Source organism: Carassius gibelio, chromosome B9 (genome assembly GCF_023724105.1).
Source record: "Carassius gibelio isolate Cgi1373 ecotype wild population from Czech Republic chromosome B9, carGib1.2-hapl.c, whole genome shotgun sequence".
Classification (NCBI taxonomy): domain Eukaryota; kingdom Metazoa; phylum Chordata; class Actinopteri; order Cypriniformes; family Cyprinidae; genus Carassius; species Carassius gibelio.
In genome coordinates, this window is record NC_068404.1 from 28,669,838 (window position 1) to 28,686,905 (window position 17,068).

A 17,068-nucleotide genomic window follows, 5' to 3' on the forward strand; every position below is an offset into this window, starting at 1 on the left:
ACCAGTCACAATGGTGACAATAAAAAAAAAAAATAAAAAAAATAAAAAAAAATCACTGAAAGTCTGGGGTTCCGCTTCATAAACAAGCCAAACCAATCAGGCCCTGCCATTTTCTTCTCATTTTCTTCTCTGGCTTATGACAAAGACTCCTCCTGCTCCCTGGTGAAGACCTGGTGAGGACTGTAGTATCCTACACGAGGAAGGTCCCTCAATCCCTGGTCTTTCAGTTCTTTATATTTCTGCCAATATCTGTTCAATGTTACATGGCAGATTCCGTGGGATTTTGCCACTGCTCAGATAAACGGTGAGAGAGTGCGCGCACTTAAAACGTGTCTCCTCTCACTTAAACTGCGTCCTGTGCACTCACAATTCTCTCTATGCTCATGTGTTAGATAATAATTATTTTTGCACGTTTTTATACAAGCCTTTTACCGCGTGCAGTGTGAACGCTCTGATCCGTTAACATGGGCTCGGAAAAAAGGCACATTACAGACAGTGTGTGAACCTGGAGTTAGGCATATGCCCAGTCTGTTCTGTTCTCGCGCTAGGCGTAATGCATTCTGATTGGATCGGATAGTATACTACGGGAGGTCAGGGCCATGGAAAATCATGCTATAAAGCGATTTAGAAACCGTGCATTCTCAAATCATGATTTTATGACGATTTCTTTTAATCGCACAGCCCTAGAATGGACTGGAAATGAACAGAAAATAATTGGCGGCCCACCTGCAATACCACCGCAACTACTAACACTAGGGGGCCGCGGACCACAGGTTGAAAACCACTGCTCTATCGTATTTCACAACAAAAACAATCAGAGCGCCTCGTTATCACTAGTTTTTTTTTGATCTCCTGGGTCCTCTATTAGCTTATAGCCCGTTAGCATCAGCAGCGTTAATGCTGCTAACGGCGCTTACATTGCTAATACTCTATTCACACACATTACCACTGCTGTACTCACTGTTACTTGCTTTAATGGCGGATGAATGTCTACAGTACCTTTGATTGCAGGTGAGGACACGTTCCGGAGTGTATGAGCATATTGTGTGTTTTTGTGCATGTTTCCCTTTTTGTGTGTGCATGTCTGTACGTGCACATTCATGTGTGTGTGTGTGTGTGTGCGTGAGAGTGTGTATGTGCTCTTGTTTTTGTGTCATATCAGGACACAACTCTGTATAATGACATGGGTATGACACAGGTATTACAAGGAGAGGGTGACTTATGAGGACATAACCCATGTCCCCATTTTTCAAAACGCTAATATTTTTTGAGAAAGTAAAAATGCACAAAGTTTCCTGTGAGGGTTAGGGTAAGGTGTAGGGTTGGTGTAGGGCGATAATATATACAGTTTGTACAAAAACCATTACGCCTATGGGATGTCACCACTTTTCACAAAACGTGTGTTTGTGTGTGGGGTGTGTGTGTGTGTGTGAGCAAATTAACAGACGTATGTTTATCCCCACTCCAGAGAATGAACAAGTGAAATGCATTCTTTACCAGTCACAATGGTGACAATAAAAAAAAAAAAAAAAAAATTCACTGAAAGTCTGGGGTTCCGCTTCATAAACAAGCCAAACCAATCAGGCCCTGCCATTTTCTTCTCATTTTCTTCTCTGGCTTATGACAAAGACTCCTCCTGCTCCCTGGTGAAGACCTGGTGAGGACTGTAGTATCCTACACGAGGAAGGTCCCTCAATCCCTGGTCTTTCAGTTCTTTATATTTCTGCCAATATCTGTTCAATGTTACATGGCAGATTCTGTGGGATTTTGCCACTGCCCTAACAGACTTTCCTTTCCAAACTTTCTCTGCTGCTCTTTTTAAAAGACTAGCATTGACTCCAATATCTGTTTTTCCCAACCAAGTTCTAGGCATTCTGTAGTGTTGTTAAAATCACAAAAATGTTCTTGGTTGTATGTAAGGGGATGGTTGTAACACTTTCAAAAAACATGTTACAACCTACCCCTTCACTGTCACTCAAAATCAAAGGGAAATGATAACTGATTAACAAGGGTTGTAACTTTTGTTGTAATCCTAAAACAGATATTTTCTGAAAAGTTATATCTCAACTCAGATTGGTTGATTGGAATATTGTTATATACTGGATGAGATATTAAAATCACAATTTAAATATATATATAGTATATATAAGTGGGATGACCCTTAGTTACTGTTTCTAAGTCTGTTAAACCATGCCACTCTCACGCCACACATTGTGTTCTCACCAATGAAAAAGAAATATGAAATAAACACGAATGAACATCAGAAGGTATCTTGTTTCAGCCATGGAAAGACATCAGTTCACATTAATCTATTCGCCTGTCTGGTTTGTTTGTCAGACAGAAATTGCATTATGATTGGCCAGATTGCATGTCAATCAAACTACATGCAAAGTTTTTTTCTTCTTTAATTTGAATTTTATTTTGTTACAAAACCTTTAATAATTAAAAAATGCCTTCAAAGTTAACTTTGTCTCTAAATGAAATGTTTAAGAAGAACATCCATCCAATCACTCTATTATCCAAACAGTGTTGTCCTGATAGGGTCAAAGGGTCAAAATATTAAGTAATTATTGTTTTATAAAGCAAGGATTCTTCAAGTCCCAACAGATCTGGAATGTGAAAATCATATATCATTAAAATTTTTTGGTTCTTCTCCTTCTCATAATTTTAGTTTATTCATATAAAATGTTTTATTAATATATATATACCTTTTCTATTATAGACAGTCCTCTCTCTCACACAAACATACATACAGTGTATTTATATATAGATACAGCACAAAAACGCACACATGTAAGCATGTGTGCATATATATATATATATATATTGCTCATGTGACCAAAAGTATTGGAAAATATTGACTTAAACTAGATTAAAGTGAATAAGACTTAATATTTAGTTGCAAATCCTTAATCCTAACTGCATCAAGCCTGTGACCCAATGACATCACCAAACATTTGCATTCTTCTTTTGTGATGATTTTCCAGGCTTTCATCGCAGCCTCTTTCAGTTTGGGGTGGGTGTGGGGGGTGGGGGGGGGGGGGTTACTCCCTTCAGTCTCTTCTCTTTAGGGTTCAAGTCTGGATCTTGACATGGCCAGTCTGTCAGTTGCTTTGGCACTATGTTTTGGGTCATTATCTTGCAGCATGACGAAGGATCTCCCAATTAGTTTGTTGCATCTTTCTGTAAATTGGCTTGTCTCCTATTCTTCTTGCTAATGAGTGGTTTGCATCTTCTTGTGTACCCTGTGTACTTTTCTTCATGAAGTCTTCTGTGAACAATAGACTGTGATTCCTTCACTCCTGTCCTCCGGAGGCTGTTGCTGATGTCACTAACAGCTGTTTTAGGGTCTTTCTTTAACCACAAAACCGTTGTGAAAAATGTTTTCCTTGGTGTATTTTGTGATGAATAGAAAGTTCAAAAGAATAGCATTTATGTGAAATAGAAATCATTTGTCACATTGTAAATGTCTTTACTGGTCACTTTTGATCAACTTAATGCATTCCTGATGAATAAAAGTATTAATTTCTCTCTTTTTGTTGTTCTGAGGAAGAGTGCATTGTTCTTATTCATCCGGGAAGTTTACTCAACTTGACCGAGTACTCACCTTTAGTGTTCATCTAGAAACTAAACCAGTTTCTCTCTTTAGCTTTGCCTCTGATGGGCATATGGTATCGCAGCTCCCTCCAGAAGCGTGCAGAGGGCTCCAGAGAGTTCACACGCTCCTCTGACTTCCTATCCCAGAACGCCCACCTCTTCCTTCTCTTCCAGGCCTGCAAAGCTCCCTGTTTGTCCTTTAGGAGGCGCACAGTGTGTGGCAGGCGCAGCGGCTGGTGGATCTCCTCCAGCTCCAGCAGCACCACACTCATGGAGTCCTCCACCAGCACTTGGTACAGACCTGTCTGCTGCTCGGCCCAGTCCTGTGCCTCCGGGCTGCAGAGAGACGACGCCGTGTAGAGCAGCAGCAGTCTGCGACAGCGGCTCAGAGCGTCCTGCACCACGTCCACCACAGCTGGAAAACACCAGGAAATCAGCCTGGTAAAGCTCTGAATATGAGCATGGACCACTAAACCAGTCATAAAGGTCAATTTTTTTTATTGACATTTATGCATCATATGAAAGCTGAATAAATTAGCTTACCATTAATGTATGTTTGTATGTTAGGATCAAATATTATTACAAAATCTGGAATCTGAGGGTGCAAAAAAAGCTCAATATTGAGAAAAACACCTTTACCTTCCCCAGGCAGGCCGTCCCGGCCCAGGATGAACAGCTTATAACCGTACTGGCCCTCCAAAACCTGCGGCAAAGTGCTCATTGCAAAAATCTCAGCGTTTTCACTTGAGCCCTCGAGGACTCTGGGATAGGCGATGTATGCATCAAACTGCTTACCATCACCAGCTAGAAAAAACAATACAAAAAACAAACAGCACAGAACATGCAAAATAAATACATGAAAGCAATTATTATGCATTTTTCAGCATTTCCTGCAGCTCTGTGATTTCACTGAAAGGTGTTAATTCTAGTTTATGTAACCGCTGTACTTTCCAAGTGACTGAGTGATGCTGCTAAAGTGCTAAAGTATATTTCCTGTTTATTGACTACCTGTGGTTTGGTAGAGGAATGGAAACACATTCCTGACCCACAAGGCCAGCTCCACCTTGAATGTGGTGCACAGAATCACACCCGTCACGAAGAGCAATGCCACAGAGCACAGAAGAAGACCAAGAAGCAAGAGAAGGTTCGGATCTGAAGGGACAAACAAACTGTTTTGATGTGAAAGCAGATCATGTTTTCTTCTTGAAAAAAATATTTACCACTTGCCAATCTTCAGATGCAAATACAGGCAATATTAACTTTCAAACATGTCATTCTGCAAACAATACACAGACAAAAAAAAAAGGTTAATTGCATTTACTATTTTTTTTTAGGTAAGTGGTTGCAATTTATTGTAGCTACATTTAAATAAACAGATTTAGTTGACTAACTTAAAAAACATTTTTTTTGCAACCTATATTCCTTAAAAAATTCACATATTTTTTCAGTGCATGCAAGGAATTAAAGACTAATCTGTTATAAACACAATTTTAGTAAAAACATACATTTTTTAATAAATAGAAGTAAACAAAGTTAATAAAAGGAAGAAAGGGATCTCAAGATGTTATTTTCCCCCAAATTTAAATGTTCAAACATTTTTTAAAAAGACGTAAAACAATTACAATTTAAATATTAAAGTCATGTTTACTGTATATAAATTAATATTTTTTATTAATATGAATTAAACATTAACATCTGAAAAATAAATAAATAAAGACTAGCATTGTAATTTCAAAGCTGTCCTACAATTTTCTACATATATTAATAATTAAAAATTTAGTTAAATCAATCAATAAATATATGAACAAATCAGTTCCCTATCTGTCGGTCACTACGAGTTATGTCGAACGACATATGGGGTCTCACTTGGGAAGCCAATCATCTCTGAGTTTAAGAGAAAACACCAATGAAAATTGGCAAGTGGATTTAACATACCTGAGCCACTCCCCCTGCCAACGGTTATAAAGGATGACAGGTGCATCCACTCATTAGATTTTTGCTTCGGAGCCGAGTGGTTGTATGAAAGCTGTTATACTCCACAAAGCCATTCATCTGCTGTGTGTCGGGAAGCTGTTCTGGTTGGCGGTACAGCGCAAACAGCGGTGTCCCTTTCAGCGATTCCCCTGTGCGCTTCAACTAAGAGAGCAGATTTCCTAAAAGAGCAAATCACGGATGATTCGCGATTAAAGACGTCGTTTCCTGTTCTCTGACAATCCTAGCCATTACAGCCCATCACAATGCAGTGAACAGCCGGTCCCTGGGGAGGCACGACTTGATCGTTAGGTTCCTGAGGGGTGCCAGAAGGTTACATCTTCCTAGGACACCCCTGATTCCCTCCTGGGACCTCTCTATTGACTTCAGAGGGGTCCCTTTGAGCCGCTGGATTCAATCGACCTTAAGTTACTGTGTCTCAAGACAGCGCTCCTGGTCGCGCTCACTTCCATCAGAGGGTCGGGGACCTCCAAGCATTTTCGGTAAGTGAAGAGTGCCTTGTGTTCGGGCCGGCCTACTCTAACGTTGTCTTGAGACCCCGGATACGTGCCCAAGGTTCCCACCACTCCCTTCCGAGATCAGGTGGTGAACCTGCAAGCGCTGCCCCTGGAGGAGGCAGATCCAGCCTTGGTGTTGCTGTGTCCTTTAAGAGCGCTACGCATATACGTGGACCGCACCCAGAGCTTCAGAAGCTCTGAGCAGCTCCTGGTCTGCTTTGGAGGTCAGCAAAAGGGGAAGGCTGTCTCCAAGCAGAGGTTGGCCCACTGGATAGTGGATGCCATCGCCTTGGCGTACCATTCCCAAGACAAGCCGTGCCCCCTGGGGGTGAGGGCCCACTCCACACGGAGTGTGGCCTCCTCTTATACGCTGGTGCACGGCGCCTCTCTCGCAGACATCTGTCGAGCTGTGGGCTGGGCGACACCCAAAACCTTTGCAGGGTTTTACAACCTCCGTGTAGAGCCACTTTCTTCCTGTGTGTTGGGTAAGAGGTAATTGGCGGGACAGGCTGGCTGGGTGTCATGCTTGCTGCGCCATTCCGCCTAACACGGGGATGTGAGCGCCTTTCTTCTCCCAGTAGAGTTCCCCAGTTGGTGTACCCTGGTCGAGCATCCTCCAGCACCATCGGCAATCAGACTTGGCGGAGCAGTCTGTCGCCAGCCACAGTACTAGTGTTAGCATGCCCGGAGTTCCGGTCAGCCCCTGTACTGGGCTAGGTGTTCATATGGCTTGATTCCCTACGTGTAATCCCATGTGTGTTTTCTTGCACGGTAAGGTTTCTCTCTTGGCAAACCCGTGTCTTCCCTTGACAGACCCGTTCTGTCAGTCTCTTATGGTAGCCGTTCCATCCCTACTCTAAGGTAGGACCTGCCTCAGAGACCCATTCCATATGTAATACTGCCCCCCGGGCCAGTCCATATCCGTATCTCCACATGTCACCTCCCTACGGGTAGGATGTGCACTCTGTAGCGACCTTTTCCTAAGGCTCGCTTCCCCATTGTCTTGCCAAGCTGAAAGAACAAATAGGGAAGATTTGAAGCAATCTTTCACCGAAGGTTGAAATCCCTACCACTAACTTTGTGAGGGCGGAACAGCAGCGTGGCCTTCTCCAGCAGCGATGTACTCACCCTTTGGCCCCTTCGGTACCAAGGTCAGTGAATTTGCGCTGGGGCTTTGGGAAGGTTACGACCATAAGCGTAGCTTTTGGGGCATGCCACGGCTTGCCAACAATTGCAGCGCCACAGGGTTGTGAAATTGTTCAGTTTGTGGTGTTTTCCATAGGACGCCATATGTCGTTCGACCTAACTCGTAGTGACCGACAGATAGGGAATGTCTCGTTATGTACGTAACCCTCATTCCCTGATGGAGGGAACGGAGACGTTATGTCCTCATGCTACAACCTTGAACCGTTCGCTGTTGCCGCGACACGTTCTCGGCTCCTCAGCGTAAAACCTAATAAGTGGATGTACCTGTCGCCCTTTATACCGTTGGCACAGGGAGTGGCTCAGGTAAGTTAAATCCACTAGCCAATTTTCATTGCCGTTTTCTCTTAAATGATGGCCTCCCAAGTGAGACCGTTTGACATAACATCTCCGTTCCCTCCATCAGGGAACGAGGGTTACGTACGTTATTAAGATTAATGTAAATGAGATATAATTTATTTAATGTTCAGTAATATTTTTTTATTTAATGTGATTATTTACATTATATAAATGATAGTAAACCCATAAACTTCACACAAGCTATAGATTCTGTGCAATAAAATAAAACAACAAAGAAGGTGCAGATTTGTTGATTGTATATGCAATTAAATATAAAAAAAGTGTTGTAAATTATTATTATTATTATTAACATTTAATTTAGACAGCATAAATATTAGTATTGTAATTTTACAGTGGTACCGTTAAAATGTAATTTATTATATATACTTTTTTTTTTTTTTTTTATATTCAAATAGTAATATTTCTTATAGAAATAAGAATAAAATTATATTTTATTAAATTATTGTAAATATAAAATATCTATGTAAATATAAAAATCTCTACAGACAAGCATTTTATTTTAATAAAAAAGTATATTTTAATAGATTTTATTTTAAATGGCATTTTAAACCTTTAATTTGAAATTGAATTAAAAAATACACAAAATTATTAAATTACAAAACAAAATAATAATAATAATTTGGAATTATTTTAAATTAATGCAGTTAAATCAATCGATAAATAAATACATATTTATACATATAAATATTTACCCCAAACCATGAAATCAACATAAAATTCATTTAATCATTTAATATGTTTAATAAAAACTCATTTTAATTAAAATAATAATAATACATATTTAAAATTTTGGACAGCCCAGTAAATTATTTGTAATAACAGAAAAAAGCATATTTTTTATTTTATTTTACTTCTCTTGTTGTACACGCAAGAAAATCTCAGCAGCTCTGACTGCATGAGAAACAGCCACTGCTTGCTAAACCAGCAGACAAGTTTCCAACAATTAGTCATCTGCTGTTTCACTGAAAGTGAAACTGCTCTGCCACAAAATGATAAACCATTAAAAATTTTGAAGATAAAGTGAAAGTGATGTGACATGGCCAAGTATGGTTACCCATACTCTGAATTAGTGCTCTGCATTTAACCAATCCTAAGTGTACATACACACACACACACACACACACACACACACACACACCCGTGAGCAAACACCCAGAGCAGTGGAGTAGTATTTACTGAGCTGTTGTGGTAACGCACCTGCAGGGACGAGTGTAATCTGTCCGGTCGGATGTCCTCGGCTGCTGAATGCCATACAGGTGAAGTTTAAGTAGAAATCCTCCTCTGATACGGCAGACAGCAAGAGCGTGCGCTCCATACGATAGCCATCTACCGTTTGGCTTTCACTTTGAGAGGAAAGGGCATGGGTTACACTTCAACTGAAGGAAAATATTGACTCACCAACAGAAGCATATACACTAATACACAGAAATGTTCATCTTCCAAAACAGTGGGAAAATCCCACACAGAGGCCATGAACGTGCTTTATGTCTGCCTTCTCTTTAATGCATGCATGAAGAAACTACATGACAAACTCCATGATAAAATCTTATAACAGTAAGGATATATATCACTTTTACTGGGGAAAAAAATCTGTTTAAATGTTTTTATTTTTAATAACAAATTCTAGAATTATTAATAACTATACTAAATAATATAATTAATTAAATGCTTAAAAATAAAAAATACATCTTTTTTTTCTTCTTGGCAGATAATTTATAGATGCAAATCAATATATTACTTATAATATTTATAAATTATATATGCATCACCTGAAGCTATATATATATATATATATGTGGCGAGTGGGGCGGGGCCGAGAGGCGTGGGAACGAGGAGTGAGGCCAGGTGTAGTGATTGGAGATGAGCTGCACCTGCGCCCCACCGCCGGTATCAAGTCCCACGTAGGAGATGGAAGGATATAAAACTGGAGCGACTATAGTGAAGGACGAGAGAGGACCAGGCCTGGGACATTATTTTATGTTTCCTTCTTCCCGATGATTACAAAGATTTTATTATTACAGTCTTTGTAATCATCGGGAAGAAGGAGGCGGGAACCGGCGGACAATCAAAATCAAACTTTAATATTCAAAATAAATACAAAACAACGCACCAGCCCCTCGCGGACGACTGGTGCGCGCAAATAAAAAGCAAACATAAAATAATGTCCCAGGCCTGGTCCTCTCTCGTCCTTCACGGTCGTCGCTCCAGTTTTATATCCTTCCATCTCCTACGTGGGACTCGATACTGGCGCCACAATATATAGCAACTTTTTTTTTTACCCCACCCATTGCTCATGTGACCAAAAGTATTGGAAAATTTTGACTTAAACTAGATTAAAGTGAATAAGACTTAATATTTAGTTGCAAATCCTTAATCCTAACTGCATCAAGCCTGTGACCCAATGACATCCCCAAACATTTGCATTCTTCTTTTATATATATATATACATGTCATAATATAGTTGTTTTTTCCCATTAAAATTTTTATTATATTTATTAATCAAGTGGTAAGGGCTTTTTTTATTATTAACCAGTGAATGAAATACTTTGCAAATTTATTGGTGCAAGTCTTGTTTATATGGACTCTAAATAAAAATCATTAATTCACAATAATGACATTCGTCACAATACAGCTATACTTTTATTTGAAAAAATAACAATAACACGGTAATGAAATTTTAGTATTATCCAGTAAATACTTTACACATTTTTTTTGTATTATCCAACTTTACTTATAAAAATAGAAGATTCATGTTAAATGCATGACATTTCTAGTCTCTATATGGTTTCAAACAAAGCATAAATTCTTCAAGCCTAAAACCAAGATGGTCCACAACAAAACTGCCCAAATTAAAGTCTTATCCTATCTTTATCTTGTCTGAAACACAGCTAACTTCAGTACGCACTTCATGGGTTCCTGATGGACGCGATGTGACGTGTTTTGAGAGATGAAATCCAGCTGGTCTTTCCAGATCACTTCAACCAAGGGAATGCCTTTTCCCTGAACTTCGACGATGCAGTTCTTCCTGAAGGATGAACCTTATATGAACAAACAAACATGCATATGAGCATCTTGAGACGTTTGTTCTGTTTCTTTATGTGGTATTCCAGACAGATCAGATCTCCATGTGAAGCAAGAAAAAAATCTCACTTGATTATTACAATTAATGGCATAATTAATGTTTGGAAATCTAAACTGATATTTCCTACCGACACACTATAGCAAAACATAGAAATTACTGACTTAAAACTAATGAAAATACAGGTGTTCTAATCATTTTGGCAACCACTGTGCAAACTGCAGTTTTGTTGCATTTCGTGGTAGGATGTGGTTTATGAACTTCATGTGTGCATAACACATAAACTGAGAGAAAAATAAATGATAATCCAGAATAAATAAATGAAATATGCAGCTCACCCCTCTCCACTTTAATGATCTCATTAACAGGCTCGATCACTCGTGGTTTCATTAAATACTCATCTGCAAGAATAACAAAAAAAGCTTTAAAAAGCAAATTAAAAGCACGGTTTTGCTTGTGAGATCACAGTAATCCACAGCAGTCCAGTCCATCATTTAACATCTGGAGAAGACAAAAGCTGAAACGAAACATAGATATGAGTCCATAATGCATAATAACGCTTCCTCCAGTGAAAAAGTGGTCTGGTCTGAATCAGGAGAGAAATCTGGACAGAAGAAGATGGACTTCTTCACTGGAGGAAGTGTTATTATGGATTATGTATTTTATGACTTATATTTTAGCCGGAAGTAATGGTTTGTAAGTTAAAATGTTTTGATGGGTTTGTTTTAGCTTGTGTTTGCTCATGTCATTAACTGATGGACTGGAGTGGTGTGGATTTTTGTGATGTTTTTATCAGCTGTTTGGACTCTCATTCTGACGGCACCCATTGACTGCAGAGCATCCATTGATGAGACACTGATGCAATGCTACATTTCTCCAAATCTGATGAAGAAACAAACTCATCCTGATCTTGGATGACCTGAGAGTGAGTTCATTTTTATGTTGACACACAGTCTTTCCATTGTGCAGAAAATGCTCACCTTTCACTTCACACTCTATAGTTTCAGCCATTTCATGGATAACTCCAGCTAAACGAAAGGTCATTTTGCAGGTGTAAAATCCAGCGTCATCGAGATGTACTTTGCGTATGTTGAGCATATCTTTATTTGGAACAAATTTCTTATCTTCTTGAAGGAGCTTGCAGTTCTTAGAGAAAAGCAGACACAGTAAAGACGAAGACTTCACATCAACTATGAAATCTAGGGGTCAAACTGAAGGAATGAGTAAAGGTGCACAGATCCAAAATCAAACTAAATGCATATTGTCATGTTTCTCAACTACCCTCTGAGAGTATTTACACTGAACTAATGCTTTTCATAGACACTATAATCGAAAGAAACATACTCTGCAATAAAGGTATACATTTTTATCAGTTTATGCATGTGAGTTTTGCTGGCCATCGAAAACCATGATTTACTGTCTGAGCAGGAAAGCAAAAAAAATAAAAAAATAAAAAATTATATATATATATATATATATATATATATATATATATATATATATATATATATATATATATATATATATACACACACACACACACACACACACTTCAAAATATTATTCACTTTGTGAAAGTCATATTATTGTTCCTTATACATCCGTCCATTTTAATTTAAGGGTCCCCACACTCAAAAAATGATGCCACAATTTAATATTTACATACTTGAATTGCATTTCCATTTCCATCTATTTGGACTATAATATTTTAAAAAGTACTCCACTTAAAGTGATGCATATTAGTCAGTCATACATAAAGAAACAACTAAATAAAAAATAAATAAAAAGTCATGGAATAGTTTGCTATTAAAAATTTGGATCTATTTGATTTTACTTAATTATATTTTCAAAATGCTTTTTCACAAATTGCTTAGAATCATTATAAATGTGTTCGCTGTGAAAACAATTAAATTTGTCCATCAGTTAAAATGTACGAGACTTAAAAAAATTGGATTTATTGATGATAAATAAACCTGTTCACTGTTTATTTAAAACATATTCAGTTTATTTGTACTATTAAAGAAACCGGTTTCATTTATGCATGACTGACAAATACATGAATATGAAACTGTGTCATTCAAATGCACGGCAATTTTATATGCAATTCAGATACATAATCTTAAATCTAGGCATAATGGGATTCAAAGACTGGAGAAGTCATGGAATATAATGCAATTTTTAAAAAAGTTTCCAAAATTATTAAATGCATTTTGTTCAACAGAACAAGTTATCATAAAATAGATTTGGAAAACCATTAAGGAGGAGTAAACAATATTAGGACATTCATTTTTAAATGCACTTTTTAAAAAAAACAATGCACTTTTAAAATCGCTTTAAGGCCTCTCAGGCAAACTTGATCAGATATGGGGTTAACAAAGCATTCACTACCTTGTACCACTGGATGGACGGACTGTCCACACTCTTTAAATATTTCCTTAGAGGGCAGGCGAGGAGATCATTGACATGAGCCCTGATCTGCTGGAGTCCACACTGCGGTCTCACACAGTTTTCTGATGTCATTTCTGTCACCACCAGCCCAGTGGCCTGTTTGTAGCACTTGTTCACAGTCCTGATGAAAATAAAAACATGAAGACGTGTTGCATGAAAAAGACATGACTGCTAACTCTGCATAATAAATGCATGCTATTTTAAAGCAATTTCTTGCAGTATTCTGCATTCAGGTTTTAATGTTTAAAAAAACACAGACTTATGAGGAGTATTGGAATTGAAGATGTTAGAAACACACTTCATTATTATGAGCACGTTTACATGCACACCAGTAAACTGATAACACAAATATCAGCTCATTAAAATAACCAGTTTACTCCGTTTACATGCACATTAGTAACCTGACAACACAAGTAAGATGCGTTTACTTGACTTCGTTAATAGATCAGATTATTACCCTGTAGTGACGTCAAAATATAATAATATCTGACTCATTATGACTCATTGTGACTCAACGAAGCATTGTTACTGAACCACTTCTATTTATGCTGCACGATATGAGAACACATTGTTTCGAAATGTTACGAAAAAGTCTGCTTTTGTGATATATTTCCTTCTTTACTGCAAGACATTTGATCCATCTAGATGTGCTTAAATCTGCACTATAGATGCGTTTCTGGCACGTATCACACACGCGCACTTCAATAAGTCATCAGAAATTGTATTATTGCACTCATATGCCGTGCGAAATCTGAATTAGGTCATTGCACCCAAATAATCTGTTTCTAATGAGATTGACGGCTCAATCGGATTGAAAACTGTTCATATAAATATCTTAATCCATCCGATTGAGCTCGATCTGAATGAAAATTCGATCGGATTGAAGGGGGTGGTTTATTCCTCTTCTACTACTATTGAGCGTGCAGGTAAACATTCGATCGGAATGAACAAGGAAACTGAAAAAACTGCGCATGTGCAATGACACAGAAATAACGTATGACGCGCAGACGCCCACTTTATATTTATATTATTACACACTGCCCTTTACCCACTGTTCATCTTTAGCACTTAAAATATTTTTAGTTGTCCTATCATTAAATGATCAGAATGTATCTATGACAAAGGGTTAAAAAAATATGGTTTCTTACTAAAAGAATGTTTTCCCATGGCTCAGTTTGCCCCGGGTTAGGGTTAAGTTGACTGGAGTGGAGTCAGTGAGTAAGATGCACCCTCTGTGTTTTAAATGACCATCTGACTGAATCTGATTCAAACCCATGTGAAATAAATAATTTTCTTTTACAGACAGTCATATTTCTTTTCATGAAGTTCTATGAACTTTAACAACATAAAACCAATCAAATGAAGTTTAAATTTCAATATTTGTTTCTGAAACAATATGTTGAACACCGAAGTTGTAGCCTTCCTGAAAACAGACGAAACAGAGTTTGTTGGCCATTAGTGACTACAGAAGGAAATATATTTTATTTATTTTTTATTTGCAACACTGCCAGAACGTAAACTGATAGTAATCAATAGCCCACATGTTATCGCTGACAGGATACCACATGCGGTAACGCAAATGAAAAAAACAAAACAACCACATCATGATATTATCTGTCAGAAACGTTATCAACGCGATCAAAAAAGTAGCATATAACACTAGTGCTGAGATCTGTAGAACAAGTATGTTACATCTATGCTATTTAAAGTTTCACAAAGTCATGCCATTCATAAGGGCACTAGACAAAGTTATCATCTATATAGCAATGGTTATCAGAGAAAACAGTAATAGGCCTATGTATTGATGAATGAATGATAAACAAATGATAAAATTACCCCTAACCTAAAGTAATGGTGCAATGTGATATAATTGAACTATGCTCATTCCTCCAAAACATAGACAAAACCGCTTTCACAAACATCTATCTACCCGTCTCTTTTAAAGTGTTTATTGTATATAATGAGTGGGGTTATTATAGCACAATTCCCACCCAGACCTCACTAATCTTCAAACCCTGGCTATGGCCGTGGTGCCTTCCATTCCCCCAATGTGTTTCTCCTTTTCACAGTCTAGCAGAAATGATGGGTGGCTCCAAAATACATCATCACATGACAGTAAAAATGTACAAAAGCCAAGATGCAGGGGGTGGCTCAACTTACCCCACTCGCCTCTAACTTCCATTGAAGATGAGGCAGAAGCAGGCACAGAGAGCACACTCTTATCAATAGAGTCAATTATTACAGAGTGTGCAGTCTTCTCTTTTAATTGTATAAGTGGTCTCAGGTTACTTATGTATCCATTGTTCCCTCAGTAGGGAACGAGACACTGTGTCCTCTAGGGGTCGATATGTGGAATGCCTCTTCGTGACCCGTGTCTGACGCATACACTGAAAAACACCAAAACACGTTGGCCAGCGACAGCCCATGATGCACTACCGGTGAGACTATAGTAGACTTCTTTGTCTGAAACCTGCATTTGAAGCATGGCAGGAATATAGAGGACACTGGGTCTCGTTCCCTACTGAGGAAATCATGGTAACATAAGTAACCTGAGATGTTCCCTTTCAAGGGAACTTCGAACTGCGTCCTCTAGAGGGTCACTATAGTGAACTGAATACCCATGCCACTGTGGTAAGGGGAGGAAAGGCCATAACCATGGTGAGCACTAACAGGTATCCTCAGGATACATGGGTGGAGTAGCACCCAAGATGAACGTTTTACCAGCTCAAGAAAGGGCACGAAGCAACCGCGCGATGCCCTCACCATGTATGACTTTTAGAAAAGGGCATAGAGTACTAGCGTGCAAACTTACCACAGTGTGGATTTTAGAAAGTTCACCAAGACTTCACATGCACAATTATCATAACATGGATTTTAGAATAACGTTCGCTGGCCAACATGTTGTTGGTGTCTTTCAATGTAATTGATAACTTTTTAATTTTTTAATCTGTACATTCAGCATTACATTTTTTTTTTTGTTTTCTTAACCTTTCTTTGCTTACGGATTCTGTCTGAGCCTGACCGTAAGTGTGTGTTTTGCGGCAGCAGGTTGTTTAGAGGTAAGGATCTACAAAACCTGTTCAACACGACAGTGGTTTACTGGAAATGCCACTTGTTAATCCTTTCTGAATCTTTTTGTCCATTTACTTCTTCAGTCAACAGAGTGCTTCAGTGAATCTCATGAGAAAAGGTAGGGCTGGCAGTGGAAAAAATCTCATCGTCCATTTTTGTAGCATGAATATCATCAAACCGATGAAAGCTTCGGATCTTACAATGTTTCTCTATGACACTGAAACTTAAAGATGTATGAGTTTTGGTTCGTGTGCTACTGATCCTCAAATGCCATTGGCTCATCTGCGCTCGAGGGGAAGGGCTTACTGATAGGTCAACTATTGTTTAACAATCTGGAAGCTGACATTATCAGATTTCACTTTCACTGCATCATGCAGCAAAGTAACGTGCAATTAAAACAACCCTAAAATTCAATGTATGGGGGCAAAAATGCCCCTTTCTCCCTCATTTTTCTATATGATATGGGCAATATCATAAAAATATCAGCAAATGTGATTTACACTACCGGTAAAATCTTTGAAATGATATTTTATAAGCAGGGATGCATGTACGTTTTTCAGCCTGGTTCTCCTATGCTCTTCAAGGTTTTAGCATTAGTAAGTTAAAGGTCACAGCAGTTTGAATAGAAATCGTATACATTTTTCTTTCTAAAATGGTAATTTCGCATTAACAGCTGTTAGCCATATCGGTACACAAATGAGCGGCTGAACTTATTTACACTGCACATTTATCAGCACAACACTATGTCAATATCCCCAAAATATCGAGAAATATCATTGTCATATTTCTTATTCCTACTTTGAGCAAAAAACTTTTCTAA

General features: G+C 38.3%; 1 protein-coding gene across 4 annotated transcripts in view; it reads right to left on the bottom strand.

Moving 5' to 3' along the window:
• Positions 1-3,606: 3,606 nt before the first annotated feature.
• zmp:0000000936 (interleukin-1 receptor type 1) overlaps positions 3,607-17,068 on the bottom strand; it is a 39,959-nt gene continuing 26,497 nt past the window's right edge. For 3 of the 4 annotated variants that reach the window (XM_052566418.1, XM_052566417.1, XM_052566416.1), the window contains 8 exons: positions 13,117-13,297; positions 11,709-11,874; positions 11,067-11,129; positions 10,555-10,687; positions 8,847-8,992; positions 4,606-4,749; positions 4,237-4,401; positions 3,607-4,012 (listed from right to left, as the gene is read on the bottom strand). In XM_052566418.1, the coding sequence (XP_052422378.1) occupies positions 3,621-4,012; positions 4,237-4,401; positions 4,606-4,749; positions 8,847-8,992; positions 10,555-10,687; positions 11,067-11,129; positions 11,709-11,874; positions 13,117-13,297 (1,390 nt within the window). In that variant the 3' untranslated portion in view covers positions 3,607-3,620. The remainder of the gene's footprint in view (positions 4,013-4,236; positions 4,402-4,605; positions 4,750-8,846; positions 8,993-10,554; positions 10,688-11,066; positions 11,130-11,708; positions 11,875-13,116; positions 13,298-17,068) is intronic. The other variant, XM_052566419.1, reaches the window with a different exon arrangement.